Raw genomic sequence first — 23,380 nt, 5'->3', positions numbered from 1 at the left:
AGATGGATTATCTTTCCATTAACATTGACATCCATGTAGCACAGTTCGGACTCATCTTTAAAAGCATTTTTGTTAAAGTTTCTTTTTCTTCACAACGTAATCAGTTTCCTTTGACCCTTGCCCTTTTATCAGCGCGGCCATAAATTTAGGTGTCTGAAGCACATTAGCGTACAAGTGCCGAGAGATTGCATCACAGTAATCAGAATAATATCACAAGTAAATTTTATTGTAATGTGTGTGTGTGTGTGTGTGTGTGTGTGTGTGTGTGTGTGTGTGTGTGTGTGTGTGTGTGTGTGTGTGAGAGAGGGGGGGGGAGGGGGAGAGAGATAGAGAGGTAGTTTTAACAATAACTTTATTTATTTCTTTCTTTATTTATTTATTTTACATCATTCCATTTTGTTAATGCGGAAAAAAAAACTTTCAGGATTAAAAAATGAGCTCACCATCATAAATAGTACATATAGCCTTGTTAACACACCAAACTTCCCAAAAAACCCCAGTAAATTATGTCATTTTATAAGAAGCAAAATCTTTAACCTTTCTGCTACTGATCGCTTGAGAGTTATACAAAACGAGACTGAGAGAGAAAAAAGAGAGACAGAAATATAAAGATAGAGAGGTAGCCAGACAGAGAGAGAGACAGACTTTGGAATTTGTTTCTGTGTTTCTGTTTTAAACAGACGTGAACTCAGTCACCATATTTGTTATTCTAGTCTCAGATCCATTCCCTTGCTTTGCATCTTACCAGATGGAAATGTTCAGACCAGCAGCTCTAAATAAACACACTGACAGACTAAAGTGTCCTTCAGACCATGTCCATGTCACTCATCGCCTGTTGGTACTATCCTTCAGCACTTTTACTTCTGGATTGAGTTACAGGGCAGATCTTTGATGGCTCCAAGTGACTGAAGGTTCAGCTGGGGATTTTCCTCATATTTATCTATTTTAGAATTTTTTTTTTTACATTTTTTTTGACTGATCCATGTGTTTCTCTAGGGTTCATTACAGTTATCTTCATTCCTCATCTTTAAAATCTCCCAGCTAACCAACCCTTTCTCTCTCTCCCTTTTCTCGCTCGCTCTACCTCACCAGCTCATATGCGAGTCGGGACCTGCCCGGGATCAGGAGAGGGGGCAGGAACTCAGTATTAGGGCTTCCTTTGAGACTTATCACTCCTAGGCTTATGACCCAAAGGATTAGGATCTGTCCTATGACAACAAAAAAAAATACCAAGCAGGTTTCTGGATTTAATTGGATGAAATTTAATTGGATGCTCCTTCATTGATTCATCATTTACTTTTAGCGCCATTTTACAAAGAAGGATACTGCCATCTCCAGAGATCTTTTTCCACTGACATAGTGCCTGTTCTCTCTCTCGACTATCTATGTCATATTTTAGGAAGTGAAAATACTTTATATTGAGGGGAATATTTCTAATATTTCTTATTTCACCAAAGCACTGATGAACCGTTGAATCTGAAACACAATTTTTTTTTGTTGTTTTTTTTTTTTTTTTTTATAATGTTGTTACATCATAGTGAACATGTTTTAAAAATGTTCTGCTATTTTTCAACATATTGATTGGGTGAAGTATTGTGTAAGGAGGTGTTTATTTACCCTTAAATGAAGGAGTCTGTCATCAGAAAGTCTTCAGGATTTCCAACTTCTCATGATAACATGATCAACCTTTTATTTTGCATTATTAATATCACGAAAGGGAAAACAGGGAGGCTGTGAGCTTCAACTTTCCTGTTAGGTTTAGTAACTAAATAAAAAAAAAAAGAAAAAAAACTGTTTCTGGTTTACGGTATTAACATTTATGGAAATGAAAATAAATACATTTCATGCAGATGTACTGATAATTTAAGGAAACCTTAAGGAAATTCCTGATATCATTGGTTCAGGGTTTCAGAGAATCAGGTCAATTATCATCATGAAGCAGCTGCACAGAAATCTAGATTTCAACCCCTGAAAAGTAAGCCAGAGACAAGTGGGCAAACAAAATACCCACTGAGACTACATGAAGAAGAAACGCCAGATAATGGGACTTTAAAAATAATTGGTTGTTTGGTTTTGGATAAAACATAACTTGAAATTAAACATCATTTCTAGAATCACTATCTTGTATTTCTGTTGTTGTTTCCAGACAGAATTGACTGGAACAAGGCCATTTCCACACCTCACAGGCTTCAGCCTCCTTTCTGACTCCAGACCCAGTTAGGTGCTCGAACTGAAATTTGAGTGACTTTATGGCGACATATTAGAGCAAATGTGCTCACATGTAAATGGTGTGATAAAGAACGACAGGAGAATGAGGTGTCCGATCGGAGTAACTGTGTTGGAAAGATAAAAAGACATCCCCTGCTGAGACCGAGGGCCATGTTGTCGGCGCAACCTTAAAAGTGCTGAAACGTCAATAAACCAAACGTTGTCCTAGGAAGTGAGTGACTTCAAAGTTCTAAAAGCCTCAGCTAGAAGAGATAGAGAAGCAGTCTATCAACAGCTGTGAGGGGGGCTGTAAGCCTAAATAGAACAGTGTGTACAGAAATGCAGTCATTTATAAAGACGATGGTTTCAAAGTCATTATTCTGGAATGCATAATTGTGGCATCTGAATTACGGCGTTGAGACTTAAAACTCCAGCAGTCAGATATCCTGCTCAAACATGTGAAGGTGATATCCTAGTTAAATGAATCATCAAACTCTGCCGTCCTTCCCAGAAACCGTAATCATCCACCATTAACATTTGTCCCGGTTGGATATCCTGGTATAATTCCTCAGGAAATCCTGATGATTCTTCCTTTCTGGTTTCTGAAGCTCAAGGAACATTTTGTGAACTTTACTCCCCAGCAGTTCTGACGGATTTGACGTTCTGGTCGTCTGCTCAGCTGTTATCTCGCAACCTTTCTGGCTTTTTGACGGAGAGGAAGGACCATCTGTTTCTCAACTCTGCCTTTCATCTGACAACCGTTAGAACACCTCTGCAATCTGCTCAGACAGAAGAACTTGCGCTTATCTGTTACTTGCAAAGAGGGTCGAAGATAAGGCTTATTTGGGAGGATTCTATAAACCTCAGATGATGATGATGATGATGATGATGATGATGATGATTTTCACATATATAGCTACAGCAGTTACAGCCAGCTGAGCTGCCACACCATTTAGAACACCGTGAAGAAGAAATAAATTATCTTAAGTAACTTGTACTAGCGAGAAATTGCTATCAATGATTTAGACAATTTGATCTCCTGCAGTTTCTTTGCAAGTTCTTGAGACATCTCCAAGGTTCCTACACTGGAAAACTGTCGATTTTGTCTTGTCTTCTTGTCTGGATTTTTTTTCACTCTTTATTTTTTACCAATGTTTTTTTGTGTATAAATCATGAAACAAACATATATTGACCCCTTCTTTCCAAATAAACTTTTGACTCCACCGCATGATAGATAGAAGCACAAAACTCCTATATGAAATATTTTTCTTTTGTTCCTCTTCAGTCAATTTAATGTGACATTTATGTTTTTATTAATCGAATACACCACTACTCTGAAAGTACAGCTCATATCACTAATCGTTACATGATTGGATTTCGCAGACGAGCCACAGATTTAAAAGATTATCTCGGATCCTAATCTTTAATCCTTTGAGATTAACATTGGCATAAGAATGGGGCAGGTTGCTTAAGCCATTTCCTGTGGGGTTCAAACTAGGCCTGAAAACAGTTTGAACATCTGTTGGCTATTCAGAGCTTCCTGTCCAGCTCTAAGGGCTTTAGGAAAAGCTTCCTGAACTTCAGACTCTGGTAGAAACCAGATGTTGAGTTGAAGGAAGCAGGAGTTCTTTATGGACATACAGGGAAACAGACACTTACGAGTGCCATCACACTTTTGCTCGAATCCCAGTTTACGGACCGAGCAGATTCTAATAAATTATACCATCATAACACTGAAAGCTTGATTCTTGTCTGAAGGTGGAACTAATTAAATTAGCCACAGGCTGACATTTTCCACCAGAGGAAATCTGCATTCCTTGGTATTATTAACTTTAGATCAGAGAGAATAAAGTGGCAGTATGGGAAGAACTTTTTATAACTACTGTAACATAAAGGAGTAAAGGAATAAAAAAACTTGTTTCCATGAAGTTCCACTGCATTAAATGTCACAGTAAATAAATAAAACGTATGCATTGTTTGACTCTTTGATTTTATTCCTTATTTAGGGAAAAGTTAACCGTCTTTAAACCCAGTTGTGTTATAGAATGAACCTGAATCTTATCAGCTTAGTTTATCAGCTGCCTTGGTGTTTTTTTTTTTTCTTTTTTCATTTTTTCTGAAAAGCAGCACTAGTTCAAAAAAAGGACATGCTTTGACTCTAAATGCGTTAATTTATCGTGTGGTTTCATGCATGTGATTTCTTAGCCTTGACTCTGACTTGTTTTCCACACTGCACCGTCTTCTTGACACGCAAGGTATTCGCTTAATGTGTTTGTGAATGCAAGTGCGTTTTGTGTGTTTGTGTGTGTGTGTGTGTGTGTGTGTGTGTGTGTGTGTGAGTATGTGCTGTCTACGTATTTAGACAACCTGACCACAGCATGGAGTAGTTTTGTGGACAATGTGGTGTAAAGAAAGCGTGAAAGAGAGGATTAAGCACCAGCAGGCAGGATGTGTACTGAGATGGGTGATGGGTGATGGGTGATGGGCCTTAGTGTTTCTACATTTACTGTCCTACACACACACATTCTTCTCCACAAGGAGCCAAGAGTTCACTTAAGACACACAAAAAAAAATCATGCTTTCTGAGTTTACTTTTCTTCTTAAATCTGTGCAGCTTACTCTAGGCTCTTTCGTATTCATGAGTTTAGGGGATTCAGCTATCTCTATTCATATGTACAGTAAGCAGAAGGAGGAAGAGTCCATTCCCTCCCCATTCACAAGCTGTCTAACGCTCATAGAAACACAATTAGACAGAAAGTCTCACTGGAGTCACGCCTCCAAAAGCCAACTGTTCAAAACCACACAAAAAGACCTGAATCCCAGCCCAAAAACTAGCCTTTACACTGGAAATGGTGGATAAATTTTGTGTAGTCTTTGCCTGATTTGCGCTATCTGAAATTCACCTTTTTATTCATCACTTGGTTTCTACTCTTTAAGAGAAGACGCATCATAAACACATCTAGTCCAAAACTGTGGAAATGATTTACATGAAACTTGTCACTTTCAGCTGCAGTGTCTGGCCTTAACCACACAATCTACACAATGATTATTACACATTACATCACAAAAGAAACCAAAGGACGAAAATATATTTGGAACAGAATGCCTTTTAGTGAGGTGGGAAACACTGGAGGTCTACAATCGTCAATAGAAATGCTTTCTCAAGGAGAAGGAATTTCTAAAGTTCATAGAAAACAGAATTTGTGTCCAGTGTAACTTTACTGTAGTTAGAAATGTAACCTATCAAATACTTTAAGCTTATTTTTTTCATTAATGTGTGAATCTGTTTAACATCTCATGCTGGATACATTCTTTTCCCTGAGTAATCTATTATACATTAGGGGAAAAGCCCTGTTAACTGGGCACATTTTGTCTGAGTCATGTTCAAATGTAGGACCTGAATTTACTGAAGATCAAGGGAAAGAGAAAATGAAGTAAGTGTGTGTGTGTGTGTGTGTGTGTGTGTGTGTGTGTGTGTGTGTGTGTGTGTGCCCGCCCCCGTGGATTGTTTCATCTATGTCCCATTTTTAGAGCACATCTGTGTAAAAAGCTTTTCTCATCAGGGTGAGAAGTATATTCTTGGGATTTCTCACTTCAGGCTCTCTCTCTCTCTCTACACACACACACACACACACACACACACACACACACACACACACACACACACACACACACAGAAACCTTTGATTCTTTCGGGTTTTTTAATGAAATGATATATACTACAAGGTACAAAGAGTCACCACAAGGTCAAAACCGTCCTTCGTATAACTTCATATGATTCTTATCCTTATGAGGACATTGGTTATTGTTCCCATCAAGACACACTCCCCCATTTTAGCAAAACCTAAACAATATCTCAGACATAACAAGGTCTGAGGAGAAAGGGCACTGAATGGAACAGGGGAGAAGATGTTGAAAAAGAAACAAATCAGACATAATGAAAGAAGGTGATGGTGTGAAAGGGTATCTCTGTCTGAGCAATAACTCGGTGATTTGTGGCCTAAAGGGCTGCCATTTGGCTAGGGATTACTTCATCCTAAATGGAAACCCTAGAGCTTTTCCAGCCTCCCCCGATCCCTCTCTTCTTCTCATCTAACTCTCCTCTACTTCCCATTTTCCTGACTTTCTATATTATATTAACGAATTAGCCTTGAGAAAGATCTTTGTGTCTGTCTTTAGCCTTACAAGCATGATGTAATGTTATATCCTGTATGAACCGTATGTGTGTATCTTTCTGAAAGCTGCTCAGCACCAAAGTAATCCGAGGTCCTCAGAAGTCAATGCTACATTGTGGGATCGATCCACCATATTGTGTGTCTGTGTCAGCTATTTGTGTACAAAGTGTAGTTTGTTCCTCCAATTGTTAATTTAGGAATGAATAACACGTCATAATTGCATTTATGTATTGGATTTATTGATGTGGCATTTTCTTCTTATGACTATATAAGAAATAATTCTTTCACATGCCTTTCTGTATATTCCTTTTTTTTATTTAACAAGACAAAAATTGCTAATTGTGCCTTTTTTTTTTTGTATTGAACAACCAGTATGCACAGGTAGAAATCTTACAGTCTGTTGCAACAGGAGATACTTGGATACTGGACACTTTATTTTTTCCAGAAAACTTCATTGCCTAATTTCTAGTTTTAAATTGATATCCATGATATGATTCCAAATTTGAAAACAAGCTTGATTATGAGTAGCAAGTTCCATGATTAGTGTTGTTAGCTCTCGCTTTTGTGCCTCACAAACATTTGTACCCAAACAATTTGGTGTCATTCCTGAGGCGAGCCACATTCTTAATGGGTTTGGAGTCAAAGGTGTAACTTCTTAACTTAAATGTTCAGCTGAACAGATGTGTAGACTTTTGGGCTTGTCACCTGTATTTCTTTAGAAATGTTATTCAGGTTTGTTGCATGCATGTCTGTGCATGTATTAGCAGGAGTCCACTGACAGTTAACATTCGCACATGTCTTCTCAAGCCCATTTCCGTGTTTATAATCTGTAATAACTCACAGACCATCAATATGGGTGTCGCAACCGCTTTGTGTTATGCTGACGGCTTGACGGCGTCAAGAATCAGCGTTAAACCTGTATTTACTAGCATGTAAGTAAGAACGCTCCAAGATATTTGGACTTTTCATGGTGTGTGGCATGTCTTTGTTTATTAGAATACCTTCTCCAGAATACTTAAAGATGAAGCGGTGAATATAATTAATGGGAAAATAATAATCCTTCTCATTCCTACTGTAGCTTTCCTTTCATGAATTCTTGGATCGTTATATTGTGGTTTATATTTAGACAGCTGAAGAGTTGGGGAATTTTGTTCAGCACTCAGCACTGAATCAGATCAAAGAATCAGAGAATCATATAGATCGAATCACTCATGTGAACGAAAGTCTGCCAAACACCGGCCTATTAAAGCCCGAAGCCAGAATAGGAATTTTTATGGTTATCTTAAAGACATATAAATATAAGATCATTTCAAATAATTATGGCTCTAAAATTGGAGGACAAAAACACATGGCGTGGCATACTATTATAAGAAAATAATCAATCGGAAATACTCAATAGTTACTCTTAGGAGCGCAAGCAGGATTATTTACCTGCGATATTGACAGCATGCTCATGTTTAATTTCTCTTTATTCCACAATTAAAGAATGACATCATAATTTGTATCCATTTTTAGTTGTGGAATGTCTGCAAATCGAGTTATTTCTCATCCGTTATAGCAGCTGGAAGCGGTCATTTTCTCTCCAGATTCATTTGTGTTTGTCCTAAAGGCTCTCCTCCCATAAATGCAAAATAAATGTCTCCTTACTGAAAACCTCCTTCCTGTCAATGTGTAAACATTTTTCGAATCAGCGTAAGAACATTAGAGCCATGCTGAAAGGATACAACACTAATCAAGAGAGGCGAAAGGGTTCAGAGCGCATCTAATAATGATGCCTGTGAGATGATCCAGCCACAAGCAAGGTCATGTCCACTGGCCTCGATCAAACTTCAAAGAAACACAGCTGGATCCTTCCTCCCCTCCGTGCCCACATACTCCTTAATTTTTATCCTCTTTTCCCTACTATTCCATTTGTCGTTCTTCAGATTCTGCCCATTTTTAATCCTCTTTCTCAACAGGGTCAAGGGTCGATGTAGCTACACAGGGTGGGTCAGAACCGAAACTTCATATGACCGATAAAAACCATCATGTCTTTGAAGTATTTGTTTTTGCTCATGCACAAAAAGAGCATGTGTTGTTTTTAGCTTCATTTGCGACCATAAATTCGGTCCAGACAGCCTCAGAGAATCGGAATCAGAAATAATTTTACTGGCCAAATAAAATTTGACTTGAAAGGAATTTGATTCGTGCGTTTCCCAGCATGTGGTTCTGCAGAATTACAAGCACTCATTAGTGACATATAATAAATTGTTCTAAATAATTTGGCAAATTCTCTTCCTGAGAGTCATCCACCTGCAAACTGACTTAAAAACATTCCAAGCTCATTATATCATGCAAACCCCTTCCCACAGCTTTATTTAATTCCCTTTTTTAGCAATTTTGGTGTTTACAATGATCCTTTATGGGTGAGAAGTGGACTATGTAGCCATGAGGAGAGGATCATGTAAACCTGTAGCTTGTAAGTAAAAGTTGATGAAATTTTGAGACAGTGTGTCAGACTTAATCCTCTTAAAACCCTGTCTGACAGATATGAAAAGAGGCCAAACAGATGATGTGGGCTCCATCTGTGTGCATGTGTTTATAGAAATGGCTCTGAATCAAGTATGGTACTTAAATCCTTTTCCAACTTATTTAAAGTGCTGTAATTATAACCATATTAGCGATTCCCAATCTTATTATACTTTTCTTAGTTCTCCATCCAAAACACACACACACACACACACACACACACACACACACACACACACACACACACACACACACACACACACACACCTACACAACATCGGAGCAAATTAAATCAGATTTTTTTACCAATTGACTGAGATTGTCACATGCATGAAGCGAAGTTAAGCTGAATTTGAATTTAATGCATTAGCTAACGCTTTAGTAAGTGGGACATGTGGCAGAGTTTTCAGAGAGCTAGCAAGTGAATTTATGATTTGTCCACCATTGCTGATACTGTTGTCATTCTGCCAAGGTAAATTTTACAACTTAGTCTGGTTTGTAATCTCGTTTCACGCACGTGTGCTTTATTAGCCTATTCTTGTGCTGCAGATAAAGACTGTGCAGATGATCAGTAAGAGAAATATGTGGGTTAATTGTCTGCTTATATATATATGATGTTGAAACAATATAATTAAATAAGTTAAACCATCTAAATGTGATTTATTTACCCTTACTTAACATTGGATGAAAGGGTACAGGTGGTGCTTCTTAGTATTTCTTAGTATTCTCACTGGTACAGAAAATGCCAGTCTTTTTCTTTGAGAATATGATATATATTATTATATCATTATATTCATACTATATTATTTAAGCAATATGACTTGTGTCATGAAGCATTGTAACTTGCAGTTACACAAAAGGTCAACCCATGGACTTTTACCCAGCAAGTTTGTGATGGATCAATACCTAAACAGATCTCCCACCCAATGAACAAGAACATTTAGAGTCTTGAGTCATTTGAACATTAAATAATGTTTATTTGCAAGGAGATTAAAATGCATAGGAAAAATCAAATGTGAAAAAAAGTGGCTTCTGAGAAACAAAATACAAAAAGGTATTTTCTTACCAGGTGACTTTTTTTTGGTGATTTTGAAGATGGCAAAAAGAAACCTCAACAGAATATTTACAATAAACAGGTTGCATGTATAATTTTAAGAAAAAAAATCATTATTGGTGTCGTGTTCATTCGGTCTTTGTATTCAGTTGCCATTAAGAGTAGTCTTTGGTTTATGGGCAAATTCTTAGAAGCAGTTATATAAGCTCAGAAATAAACGTTTTAAAACTGGCTAAATAATTGTAAATTGGAATTTGTCTAAAATGGAGTACCTTGCATAAAGGTACATAATGTTACATAACATAATATCAGTCTCTTTCCCAAAAACTTGTACAGATTGTATGAACTTGAGAGTCTTTGAACCATCTAAATGACGTGGGAGAATACTGTAAACTTTAGACCATTGGAAGGAAGTTCGAGGACTACACCAGAGTCATGACTTTAAGTGAGGCTGGTTGAAAGCGGCGGATTTTCTTCTTCAGCGCTCGGGATGCTTTGATGCGACATGAAGCTGGTTCAGGGCGAAGGTGTTGTTGGACGGCTGTGGGGCCCACAGTAGCCTCGGCCCACACCAGAGCTCCTTCTTCCTCGTCTTCCTCGTACAGATCATCTTCTTCCAGAGACAGGCTGCTGTCCGAGTCAGAACCGGTTTGAGATTCCTGGCTTGACTCGCTGTCTCCGAAGCGGTTGGTGGTATAGTCACTCAGCTCTCCCTCGCTGCTCTCCACGATAGTGGAGTGGAAGAGTGAGGCACACTCTGCCGAGTATTCCGACTCACATCTGGATGTGTAGTGGGAAGACAGAGGTGCCGGGGGGTATTTCAAGTTCAGATTGCTAAGGTAGGAAGCTGAAGAGAGGGATGGCTGAAGTGGACACGGAAAACCACTCCAGTGGCCCGATCGAGGTCTCGTGCTCAAACTTCGCACCGTTCCGGGTTTTTGTGAGATTCTGTGACTATGCACCTCCCTGGACCTCTGGTAATGGTTTGGGGGTGCAAGTGAAACCTGGATCTCTGAAGCAAGGGGCCATTTCTGAGAACTCTGCTTCTTTCTAGATAGGTTCTCCAAATCTGGGAACTGACCCTTTGGGTGTCTGCTGGATTTGGACATATGTTTCTGCTGCCGATATGACTGAAGGTGAGCGCCACATTGATTTCCAGGCCCCAAAAGACTCGACTCTGAGCAAGAACGGTGTCTGGGTTCCATAGGTGGAGCATCAATCAACTCCCTTTCTGTACTGAATTGTTTTGGATTTCTTTCTGCACGTGCTTTACTGTTATAGCCTTTATCCTTTTCATGCTCTCGAATTGAGTGCTTCAGATGGTGCTTCTTAACCGTCGGTTTCTCGTGACCCTTCTTCCGCAGTTTCACAGACTTTGTCTTCTTGTCTGCCTGATGCACCTTCATCCTCTGAGATCCTGCAGGCACAAACTGAGCACAAACAAACTCAGATTTCACTGTAGGAATGCAACCTCCATCTCTGCTTTTATTATGCTCATTAGGAATGGTAATGCTAGGTCTCCTTTCAGGAGGTTTTGTAACTGCTGATGCATCCTCAAGTCCACTCCCCTGGTAACACCGATCCCTAGGTTCATTTTCATCCACTTTCTCTTGACCCATTGTTGCAGCTGTTTTTTGATTTCTTGTACTTGGTAAGTACTGGACAAAACACATTTGCCCGTATTCTTCTGCCTTAACGCTGTTCGGGTTCATTTGTATTTTGTCAGCAGGTCTTGGTGGCGATTTCTTTTCATCCTTTATTGGATTCTTGGTGGACTCTATTTTCATCTGGAAGGGTCCCTGCACTTGGTCATCATTCACTTGCTTCATTCTCAATCCAATAAGCCCATGATCCTGAGCAACATTACTTGTAAGAACGCCTTTTTCCACACTCACCTCACTCCGAAGGCTTATCTTACTTGAGCTGCGTTGAAGCAGTTTGACGATATAACCTTCAGGTTTGGGGTCACTCTGCTCTTCTTTGAGATGCCTGTCCTTAGAAAGTCCCACATTGGTGTGCTTATCCTGAGTGTCTGAGGCTATAGGCCCTCCCTTCTCTCCACTGAGAGAGAAGATGGGGCTCTGGAGGGCTACAGCATGCAGGGGGCTTGGGTAGCAGTACATTTCAGTACCATTGCGGGATACAAGGTTGCTTTGATATTTGGAATCCATGGTGGGGTCACAGAATGCAGTACAGATGGTAGAGGTTTTAACATCAGCAGGTTTATAGTAGCCAAATCCAGGGTTGATCACTCTGTCAAGATCACCTGGAAAAACGAGATGAAAAACTTAGAACCATAGAATAAAATAAAATAAATTTGATTTGTATCTCTGTGGTAAACCCTACAACAAAAGCACTCATTAACCATTCAACGTTGGTGCTAACCTGTTGAGACAGGCCTTTGTCTGGCTCTCTCTGAGCTGAATGAACCCGTGCGTATTCCGCTGCTACCCAGACGTACGCCAAGGCCACGTGGAACGTCCGGCTGGGCCGTAGTCTCGTCCGCAGAGCGTCTACGGGACACCTCAGCCTGCAACTGGGCGTTACAGCCACGGGCAGCCGAGAATCCTGACGACAGTGGAAGCAAGCTCGCTTGAGATGAAGTTGAGAGACATTCGCTGTAGACGGATGTGCAGGAATTCGACAGAGAGCCCAAACCACCATCGCTGAGCTCGAAGAATCCTAAATGAAGAAATGTCCATGATTAAGGAAACAAAATAAATGGAAAGATATTAGTTATATGCTTGTAATGAGTTTTTCATTGCATGTACATAAAGATTCATCAAATAAAAATGTACAAGTGTTTTCAGTCGTAGTCGTTTCACCTGAACTGGGCCGGCTGTCGCTCTCCAAGTGTTCAGCGGAAGCCTTACGTGCGTCCAGTTTAAGCTCACTGATCTGATGGTCTAACTGCTGCAGGTGTGTTTTAAGTCCAACGTCTTGTCTCCGCAGACGAGTCTAAAAGCAAAGCGTAAAATTTTGTAAAATGGAAAACTCCAGAACAACTCCACTTGTGAGTATGATTATTTAACAAAGCTTGAACGCTAAAAGTATAAAATCTGTTTTGTTTTTTAATTAATTCGTGTTCAGTAAACACTTTATCCTGGTATGTGTCCTGGTCGATCTGGACTCTATACTTTTGACAGGGACACAGGATTGTTCACAGAGTGGGAATACACCCTGAATAGGATGCCAATATATCACATACACCCATATTCCCTACTAGGGGTAATTTAGAGTTCTAACATTCAAGGATGCTATTGAGAGGTGGGAGGTAACCAGGGAGCCAAATAAAAAACCCACACAAACACGAGGAGAAAAAGTGGACAGTAACTCAAGCTCAGAACTGAAATAAGGACACCGTAGTTGGAAGACAACACTTGTTGCACCACCGTGCTCTAGTGTTTTTAATTATTGAATTTACTTAATATATTAGTTTTCACTGCTGGTGCGATGAGAGAAAAGCAAATCTAAATGAGACATGCTTTAAATGTACACATGTCTACAAATCAAAATTAATATTAATTGGAAAAAAACAATGAGCAAAGCCCTCATATGAAGCAAACAAAGTTCACCGATGCATGTGACTACACAAAGTCCTGTACATTTAACTGCTCTATTGACTAAGGAAGGAAAATAAATAGAAAACAAAGGAGGCAGATTCTTAAAGATCTTTAATGAGTGACACAGACCTCCTGGAGTTATAAGACATTTGGGGGAAGGAAAGGAGGAGGTTAAAAAAAGAAGAAGAATGAAGGAGTGTAGTTGACCATTAACCATGCAAGGACAAGGAATAGCCTGGGGGGTGCAATGTTGAAGGTTCACTCTTCTCTCCCACAGAGAAACACAGACCATTGTGTAAACACAAACACAAAGCAATACAAGACCAAGACAAATACTAAACCGCAACACTGTATGCCAAATACTGACTCAAAGAATTTCATAATCGTCTATTGGTGTCTGAATAGAGAGAGGCTACGATGAATAAACACATATTTACTATGTATATTCAAAATATGGGCAGTAACCCAAAAATTTGAACTAAACAAACAGGTTCCTAAATTGATTAACACTTCTATGCGACATTGATTAACATTTGTTTACATCACTGTGCCATGCCATTTACACACAAACAAATTGTGAAATTTCTTAGTTTCTCCAAGTAATTGTGTACCAAGAACAATACTACTTTCACTGTGTATCCAGATCTGCCAGTTTGGCAAGCTGCCACATGCATGACCGACCAGCTTTATGTTTTCCACTTGACTCGCATGTTATTTTCATGCGCTTCATTCCCTTTAATTGGGGGCCACTGTTGCATGAGAAAAGTTACCCCATTCACTGAGCAGATAGATCCACATCCATCCTCTGGAGGAATTCCACCTTGGGGAGCTACTGTTTCTCTGCCAGTCAATAGTGTACAAGAGTTCACCTAAAGTGCAAATGTTCACCAGAGACATTTTTCCGAATCCTCCAGCTATATTTATCCATTATCAGTTCATGTTCGTTCTACAGAAACTCTATACTTTCTATCCACCATGTTACTCTATATGTGGTTATGTGTGTTTGGATTGAACTGGATCGGATAACCTGCACTAAGACTTCAGCCTGGGGTCAAACCTGTGTCACCAATCCGAGGTCATTTGGTTCTCTGTTTCCATTCTAATTAAAGCGGGTTAATGATCAGAGACGGAAACACCCCCCACCCTCCAGCCCTGTCCCTTGGATTGAACCTTGATTTATGGCCACCCCCAGCTGCGCAGGCGCACCAATATGCGCTCTTGGTTAGGGTCAAGATGAAGATGCACCCAATATATTTCAATCCTGAGTCTTGATCAAGATGTTCTTATAACATAACTTTTAATGACAGCTGTAATGTTTGCATACAAGTCAGTCAGATGTTAACATGCCTAGAACCTTTTTCAGATCCCAGATAACCCTAATTTACGCTCGTGCTCCACTTTTTTATTTCTTTGTTTTTCTTACCAGTTGCTGTTTGAGGGCTGTGAGTGTTGCCTCCAGCCGCTGCTGCTCCTCTGCTCTGTTTGTATCTTCGTCACTTTGGTGTAAACACACATCACTGCCCACACGCTCACTCTCCGTGTCCGTGTCCACGCGAAGCGCCCGCTGCACCAATGCGCCCTGTTTCTCCCGCAAATGTTGAAGCTCTTGCAGCCCGGCAAACGCCGCCCGCAGCCTCTCCGCCACCCTGCCCCGGTCCAGGGCCGCAGGCACGACCCCATTTCCAGACATTTCCGATTTTCTGCTCAACATTCCTGTAGAGGTTGTTAAGGCATATCCAGAGGCGAGATCAGTGATGCTCAGGTCTTGTGCGTAAAACTAACTCTGTTCTGCAGGTCAGCTCTGCAGACCGGATACAACAAGCGGCTCTAAACCACGCCCACAGAAAGGGAAAGGGCGTGGCGTTTTCATCTGGTTAAGGCAAAACATCTGTCTTCTGCAAACCCCCCTACAATTCAGTGATAATTCCCAAGTTAAGAGAACGTACATTTATTTAATGTATTCAAACGAAGATAAACACAGTAGTAAAGTTTTCCGCAAATGTCATGTAACTAAATTGCTCTGAAAATGTCTTCATCTAAAAAAAAATCTTCCTTGTACTATTTTGGACGCTTGTACTATTTATAGTTTCACTCATTTTTACGTAATTATTCTATGGTTTAGACAAAAAGTTTGGGATGGGAAGTATGGATGGGCTTTGGGTATAACAACAACAACAACAATAATTATTATTGTTGTTGTTATTATAAGAAGGAGGAGGAGGAGGAGAAAGAGAAGCTGGAGAAGGAGAAGCAGGAGGAAGAGGAGAAGGGGAAGCAGAAGATGAAGGAGGAGAGAAGGAGAAGCAGAAAATGGAGGAGAAGAAGGGGAAGCAAAATATGGAGAAGGAGGAAGAGGAGGAGGAGATGCAGAAGATGGAGAAGGAGGAGAAGCAGAAGATGAAGAAGGAGGAGGCCAGTCGCTGATTTACTATGCAGTTCATACAACTTACTTGATTTTTTTCCCTAGCTTTCATATTCAAGCCACTACACACAGGTGAGGAGATGATGATGATGATGATGATGATGATTAGCCTTTTAACTCAATAACTTGTTAGCCTGATACTGTTAATAAGAATAGTAGCAGAGCTTCCTATATGCCGCATATTTAACACTTTTCTTAATTTTATATTTGCAAAACAAACAAACAACAAAAAACAACAACCTATAATTCACTATTAAAGGTGTCTCAGAAAATATCTCGCGCTCTCCGGATTTTGACAACAGCGTTGTTTTGGTGCGCCATCTAGCGGCAAGAATTAAATTATTGAAGAAACTATGAAGAATGAAGTCAGATATTTTTAAATATATATTTTCACCACTTTCACCTAATAACCAATAAAGGAAATATAACTAAGGCTAACTAACAAATTTATTCCTAACGCTGTTGCTATGTACAAAATTCAGCTAATGATGGAATTGCTAACATCTAGCTGTCAATCTAAAATGATGTGCATATAAAGTGTATAACAGTTCCATGTGTTAAGGGTTAGACTGGGATTCAACTGAGAAGAATTGGGATTTTCTTGAAAAAAGTGTCACCTTATAATTTGTAGATATTTTAGCTTGAAATGTAGTAACAATATCAAAAGGATTAGGTAAAACAAAAAAAGATTTAAGTATGAAAGAGTGGAAAATATCTATAAAGTCTATAAAAATACACAGTGTAAAAGTGCGTTATTAGAAAGCGTATAATGTAAATAGATTCCCTAAATATTTGCACATCCATGTACGTGTCATCTGCCGCATGCTTACGACATAACACCCTTACACGAACACATTGTCATTTTAATATAGTTAATATACAGTATAATTATTGTTAATCTCATTATCTAATCTCACCTAGAAGAGAATAGTTTGTTTTGAGTCCTGTTTCTTTCTCTCATCTCATCTCATGTTTTTTTATTCACCATTTTAACCACTGGCTTGTTCTTGAACATTTGTGACTATATATTGATAAAAGTACTGAACCTACAAAATCTAACTAGAGCTACTTATGCTTTTACATATTTCTATTCGAAATACAAATTTGATTCATGATGGTGTTGATCACAAGTGTTCTAAGGGTGTTCCTGGAGGTCAAGGTCTGTAGCCCTTTGTGTGTGAAACCGGTTTCCAAAATCCTCCAAGACAGACTTATGAAGAACTCTGTAAATATTTGTTTTAGGCCAAAGAACTGGCGTTACCTTGAGCTTTTTGAGTAATGCAGGTGTTTTCTATTTGCCATCATATACATATTGATATGGAAATATCAAAGTTAAAATAATTCCGGTTTGCAGATAAATTCTGGTGTCACCCAAATGAGGATGGATTCCCTTTTGAGTCTGGTTCCTCTCAAAGTTTCTTTCTCGTGGAATCTTTCCTTGTCACTTTTGCCTCTGGTTTGCTCATGAGGAATAAAAAAATAAAAAGTAAACCTAAACCTATATTCTGACCCTATTACACTAAAGCTACTTTACAACAATGTCTGTTGTTAATCAAAGAAAATGGCAACAATTATTTGCACTAAATTCCTGTAAAATCTTCCAAAACTAAATCATTTAAGCAAGAATATAAATGAAAATAAAAGTAAAACAAGTAGAAGAAAAAAAAGAGAAGGTAACCATATATTCCCCACATCAACTTTATTTTTTTCCCAGCCCACAAAAAATCCTTGATGTGAACGTGGCAAACTGGACGCTGGAGGTCGGGAGATATGAAAGCCATCCATGAGAAAGGGGAGGCTTCTCAACTCTTAGTAAATGTCAAAGCTGAATTAATGCATCTTCTGCTGAAGCTGCAGTGCAGGAAAAGGAAAGACAAATGTTTTAAAAAAAAAATTCAACGAGTGCTGTTATGATCGTGATGTAGCACTGGTGGAGCTGGAGGTGCCAGACATGGCCATCTTCTTCAGTGTGCGATTCAGCTACAAAAAAACAAGCATAGAGATGTCAGTGCATCTTGTTTAATATGGATTCTGTATATATATATGATTTCACAATATAGATGAGATTCTGTGTAATTATGTTAATTGTTTTTTGGCAACACAAAGTCCCTCAAAAACATTGCAAAACTGAGTGTAACCGAAGCTGAACACACAGATTATCACCAGGCAAGATGACATCAAACTGTGAATCTAAATGTCACTAATATAAGAAAAACAAAGTTCTTACTTCCTCAAACTTGTGGATCTGTCGAATAAAGAAGTCTCCGTAGCGACGGGCCACCTTTGTGTCTGCAATGTGGATCATGTCCTGGCAAGAGACAGAAATGAAACATAGGTCAGGGTGGAAGCTTCTACACAATGGGAAAGTTGGAAGGTCTGCTATCCTTTGCTCTCTCTCTCTCTCACACCCACAGACACACAAACACACACACACTCTCTCTCTCTGTCTGTCCGTCTGTCACACACCTTGTCGATGTAGAAGTCGACCTCGGAAGCTGACTGGAACTCTCCGTCCAGCGCTGAGATGCCACTGGTCCACACCAGGTTCTTCATCTTGTGCTTGAACACGAGCAGCTGAATGCGGAACTCCTGCTCGGACATGTCCAAAAATCCTGCCAGCTTTGCCACGGGCATGGTGGTATAGAGCTTCAGGAAACTGCAGGCAAACAAAGAAAAGCATCTAAACACAAATACCCACAATATTCTCATTGTTTTTGTGGTGTTTCAATGCATCACGACTCCCAGCGCGCTATTTTCAGGATGCCGCTAATTCCCAAACCACACGAGATCGCATGTCATCAGCAAATCAATACATAATCACACGAGTTATTAAATACACAACGACATAGTAGACGCACTGTTTGTGACATGACATCTGTGTTCTGAGGTAAAACGTGAAGTGAAGACACACCTGCGGATGGTGGAGAGCTGAGCCTGCTGCTGGACTTCCTCGGCGAACACTTTGAGCTGCTGCTGGAAAGGTTCTTTATGATAATTCGGATGCACGTTGTCGTAATTGGGTACGACGGGAGACAGGAACTTGGGACACGCGAAGCTGAACAGCTCTTCAAACACTTGCAGGTCTCTGAGACAATCAACACAACTTATTGGATTATATACAGCTCTATAGATTTCACGGCAATGTAATAGTGTGTGTGTGTGTGTGTGTGTGCGGCGCTCACCCTTTCTGCATGCGCAGCATCTTGTCTCCGTATTTCTCTCTGAGCTGCGTGTGAATGCTTTCGTCGATCCTCATGGGGTACATGGTCAGTGCGATGGCCAACAACCCGTGCATCTGTTCATTCTGCTTGTTAACCTGTTAAAGTCAAACACACTTTAATCCTCTTTCCGAAATCTCTAATAAAGACTAGAACCTAAGACATTCCTTCTCTGTTTATCGTTAACCTTGAAGAAGCACGTTTAATATTCGACGTAACATGAACCTGATCATTTTTTAAGTTTACTGACCATCTCGTATTTGTACGTCGATCTCTGGAACATGTTCCTGGTCCTCTGGATGTAGAGTAGGATGTTGGCAAAGACCCGAATGGCGTCCTGGTAGCGGCGCATCATCAGATAGGCGAAACCCACATAGTAATAGGTAGTGATCTGGCACTCGGGTACACGCGAGTACATGCTCTGTGTGGAAAATTAGACATTTTATGAAGGAAAAGGCTAGATTAGACCTGTGTATTTACATAGATAGTATGTCTTTTTGACCTGATAACTGATCTCAAACTTTTACCTTCTTGTTGAGTTCAATGTTCTCCAGAACTTTGATGGCCTGGTAGTAATCCCCCAGCAAGGAGTGCAGCCTCAGCAAGCCTACCAAGCTGAAGTAGCCCAGCATCTTATAGAGAGAATGACGGCCATATTCTCCAGCCACGCTCTCTGGATCTCCTTTAATGCACAATTACACAGATAAGTCAAGAACGATTTCATTCATTAGCGTTCAGCTAGATTATAAAAATGATCCATAAGGCTGCTCCATCCAGGAATATTCTGGTCCATTTATCCTACACAGAGAGCATGGAGTCTGTGTGAAAAATCTAGACTCAAAAGGGCAGAAATGAGAAGGGGAAGTTCCATCAAACGGAAGGTTCTCCGTGTTGCTCTCACCTCCGCTGGTGTAGACCTCCAGCTGACGGTTGATGTTGCTCTTATCCACCAGGGAGTGCAGAACGTTCAGTACACTGTGTACGTTCCAGATCTTCGGGTTGTTCCTCAGGAATTCAATCTCCTCCTCAGACTTCTTGGCGGTCTTGCAGCGGTACTGGCTGAACGATTGGAACTAGAGAAGGTGCAGTCATTTTTTATATTTATTTATTTTCATTTGTCAGACTTTGTGCCACGTTTGAAGCCATGGCCTGTTCTGTTCTGTAGAAGACTCATTTTAGCCTTACCTGGTAGATGAACTCATCGATAATGTCCCAGAGCCACTGGTTAGGAAGCTCCAACGGAGCAGGACCATCAGCATCTAATCAAGTCCAAAGATATTTCATTAAATAAATTACCGATCACACAAAAATACGAAACACACAAGCACAAGTCGGACTCACTGAGAATATAGTTGAAGAGGTTGCAATAATTGTAGTAGGATTCAAATCTCTGATCAAGTGTTGGGCCGCCCTAAAAGAACCGAACGACATAAATGTTAGGAGTAAAATCCTATGTACTATATAGGATAAAACACAACAAAATAAACTCCTAAATACTTACGCTGACTTTTGCATAAATGTGTCGGTAGTAAAGCTCCTTATAGAGGATCAGAAACACAGCATCTGCTTTTAAAAAGAAGAGCATAGATGAGTCTGGACCTGGAACGTCACCTCTCAGAAAAAAAGCCGATGTTTCTCACTTGTATTAAAATACTAAGAAAATGCTAAATAACTCACCGTTTCCTACCAAGGAGGCAATAGCTTCTGCCTCTGGCCATGGAGAGGTCTTAAAGAAACGATCGGTTAGCTTATTCCAGCTGTCAATCAAATAATAGAGCAAAGAAGTTATTTTGAAGAAATCTATTAAAACAATAGGAATTATTATCCGCAATACTAAGCAATATATGGAGCTTGTAAAATGTTTAATTATACATTTGTGTATATTTCTGGTCCTACCTGTTCTCATAGACATCCTGGATCTCGTAGATCTTCTGCTCGATGCTCTCGCTGGAGACGCGGTTGGCCTGCAGCTCATACACCTTCTGGTCGATCAGGTCCGAGATGGTCTTGTGGAAATACTGCAAGAAGTTCTTGATAACCTCTGGGATGACGTGGTACGTCTGCTGGTGCTCGTACTGACGCTCATACGCCAGATCCGCTTTGGGATCCCCTGTAGAAACGAGAGGATTTCAGGTAGTGAGTCATTAGTATGTATAAGCCGATGGACAAGACCCTACTGCAGGCCGCATGCAAACAGGTGACGTTACTCACCAGTATGAAGATCGTAGTCACTGTAGCTGTATGGCTCATACTGAGAGAGAGAGATGGAGAGAGAGAGAGAGTGATGGAGAGAGAGAGTGATGATTGAGAGAGAAAGAGTGATAGAGAGAGTGAAAGAGAGAGAGTGACAGAGAAAAAGAGAGTGATAGAGAAAGCGAGTGAGAGCGAGGCAGAGAAAGAGTGAGAGTGAAAGAGAGAGTGACAGAGAGAAAAGAGAGATAGAGAGAGAGAATAATTATTTTTTTATTCTAACATCTTACTGAACATAAGACATTATAAATAATCGTTTTAACTATTCATCACTAATTTAAACCAACTAAGTGCTCAATCGAAAGCCTTTAGGAAGATCAGCTATTACTTAAAGTTCATGTATTTTCTAATCATAAATGATTTAACACTGAATCTTTTACGCATCATTTACGACACTTTCTCTCCTTGTTGTTAACGTTATTTACTTCCCCACCCGTATTCCAAGAGCTCCCGCCTCTTAAAAGGCGATTGGTTGTTCCAACATATAAGCTGCTGTCTGATTGGACAGGAATTACTATACAAATGAATAGACCAATCATACAAACGGGTAGGCGGGTCTTGTCGGAATACAGGATAAAGAAAAAACATGACTCCCTGGCTAACATGCTAGCTTTGCTGACAGAGCTAATGCACGCTAAATCTTTATTTTTCTCATTGAATATGGCCAAACATATATATGTATATATCTATATAAATAATAAAATCTTACTTCTTCCTCTTCAGCTGGGAAAGACATGGTGAAGCCCTGGTGTAGATCCGAGCACGCACGAGCCACCGGCAGTAGGAGAAAAAGGAAGCGCGCTGAACGTCACTTCCGGTGATGGTAAGGCTGTGTAACACGCAAAGCATTGTGGGATCGCGAGTGGCTAATTCCATGGGGCTAATATACAGATATACAAACATAAATGTAATGTAACTGGTATATAAGATTTATATATATATATATATATATATATATATATATATATATATATATATATATATATATATATATATATATATATTTACAAAGTAGTACAGCTGCGTCTGGGAAAACTGTAATAGTAGGAGGTAACCAGCAGAGGGAGACATTTACCAAGGTTTAATTTTGCAGCGTTTTTTTTTTAATTGGCTTTATATACGGCCAGATGGCAGAACATCTGGTTTTTATAAATCTGTGAAATATTAACACCTTCATTTGCTAATATGAAATCTTTATTTATTATGTATTTATTATTTTTATTATTGTCTAAGTCCAGATGGTCAATCCACTGAACCCCATTCACACTAATTTTAAGTCAGTTTACTACTTTCAAAACTATTAAAGGTCAGTTTTCTTTGTCAGGTATGTTCCAGTAGACACTAAGATCAGCATAAGAAGCAAATTTAAAACTCCCCTCTGAATTTACAGGGGCAAATGACCTTACTTTACTTATTTTATCCTAACAGAGTCCATCAACTTCTTCATCATCATCATCCTTCTCCTCATCACTTTTACCAAAATACAAGAAATAAAATAGATAACAAAAAAGTATAACCTATGTACTTCACGTTACAGTCAATCATCAGTACGTTATTAGAAAGCAAGTACACTTTCATGGTTCTTCAAGGATTCCCTGAATAGCTAGAGTTATTAAGGTTCATGTTTGAAACCCTTTAGAAAAAAAAGGATTAAAATAGAGGGATCTTTGAATAATTAAAGGTCAGGGGAATCCTTGCATTAGAGGGAAACACCCAGTATTCATAGGTTCTTGAAGAATAAGGAAAGAAACCTTAAGCTTTTACCTTTAAGGGTTAAAAGACTTAAACTGTGGTGCTGCAGTGGTGGAAAAATAACTAAAGAATTAATAATAAGAATCATCATCATCATCATAAAACAGTAAAATAGAAAAATGTGAAAAATAGATAGATAGATAGATAGATAGATAGATAGATAGATAGATAGATAGATAGATAGATAGATAGATAGATAGATAGATAGATAGATACCCTGTGACCCGAGA

General features: G+C 39.4%; 2 protein-coding genes across 4 annotated transcripts; both read right to left on the bottom strand.

The window, feature by feature from the left end:
• Window positions 1–9,844: 9,844 nt before the first annotated feature.
• dact2 (dishevelled-binding antagonist of beta-catenin 2) lies at window positions 9,845–15,358 on the bottom strand. Its single transcript, XM_027165636.2, has 4 exons — window positions 14,932–15,358; window positions 12,771–12,903; window positions 12,331–12,627; window positions 9,845–12,211 (listed from the first exon to the last, which is right to left on the bottom strand). The coding sequence occupies exons 1-4, from the start codon at window positions 15,217–15,219 to the stop codon at window positions 10,368–10,370; spliced, it is 2,562 nt and encodes an 853-aa protein (XP_027021437.2). The 5' UTR covers window positions 15,220–15,358; the 3' UTR covers window positions 9,845–10,367.
• A 2,254-nt stretch (window positions 15,359–17,612) lies between these two features.
• On the bottom strand, window positions 17,613–22,229 carry eif3s6ip (eukaryotic translation initiation factor 3, subunit 6 interacting protein). 3 transcript variants are annotated; one of them, XM_027165856.2, is made up of 15 exons: window positions 22,108–22,229; window positions 21,360–21,399; window positions 21,045–21,258; window positions 20,826–20,905; window positions 20,650–20,714; window positions 20,490–20,559; window positions 20,334–20,407; window positions 20,050–20,221; window positions 19,676–19,830; window positions 19,399–19,569; window positions 19,113–19,246; window positions 18,842–19,015; window positions 18,397–18,586; window positions 18,158–18,238; window positions 17,613–17,910 (listed from the first exon to the last, which is right to left on the bottom strand). In XM_027165856.2, the coding sequence occupies exons 1-15, from the start codon at window positions 22,132–22,134 to the stop codon at window positions 17,839–17,841; spliced, it is 1,719 nt and encodes a 572-aa protein (XP_027021657.1). In that variant the 5' UTR covers window positions 22,135–22,229; the 3' UTR covers window positions 17,613–17,838. The 3 variants fall into 3 exon arrangements, with proteins under 3 accessions (XP_027021657.1, XP_027021658.1, XP_027021659.1); XM_027165857.2 differs by having other exon boundaries at window positions 20,650–20,711; XM_027165858.2 differs by lacking the exons at window positions 20,826–20,905; window positions 21,360–21,399; window positions 22,108–22,229 and having other exon boundaries at window positions 20,650–20,711; window positions 21,045–21,123.
• Window positions 22,230–23,380: the final 1,151 nt, after the last annotated feature.

Source organism: Tachysurus fulvidraco, chromosome 4 (genome assembly GCF_022655615.1).
Source record: "Tachysurus fulvidraco isolate hzauxx_2018 chromosome 4, HZAU_PFXX_2.0, whole genome shotgun sequence".
Lineage (NCBI taxonomy): Eukaryota > Metazoa > Chordata > Actinopteri > Siluriformes > Bagridae > Tachysurus > Tachysurus fulvidraco.
The sequence above is the reverse complement of the archived record's forward strand: the minus strand, read 5'-3'. Positions and strand labels throughout refer to the sequence as shown.

Bases quoted from the DNA above. Each gene is read 5' to 3' on its own strand.
- dact2 (XM_027165636.2), bottom strand. From the start codon at position 15,219: ATGTTGAGCAGAAAATCGGAAATGTCTGGAAATGGGGTCGTGCCTGCG. The intron at 12,904-14,931 runs GTAAGAAAAACA...CTTTGCTTTTAG, and splicing joins CAGCCCTCAAACAGCAACTG to ACTCGTCTGCGGAGACAAGA. The intron at 12,628-12,770 runs GTGAAACGACTA...TTCTTCATTTAG, and splicing joins CGACAGCCGGCCCAGTTCAG to GATTCTTCGAGCTCAGCGAT.
- eif3s6ip (XM_027165856.2), bottom strand. From the start codon at position 22,134: ATGTCTTTCCCAGCTGAAGAGGAAGAA. The intron at 20,715-20,825 runs GTGAGTTATTTA...TCTTTTTAAAAG, and splicing joins TGCCTCCTTGGTAGGAAACG to CAGATGCTGTGTTTCTGATC. The intron at 17,911-18,157 runs GTAAGAACTTTG...GTTTTTTTGTAG, and splicing joins AGATCCACAAGTTTGAGGAA to CTGAATCGCACACTGAAGAA.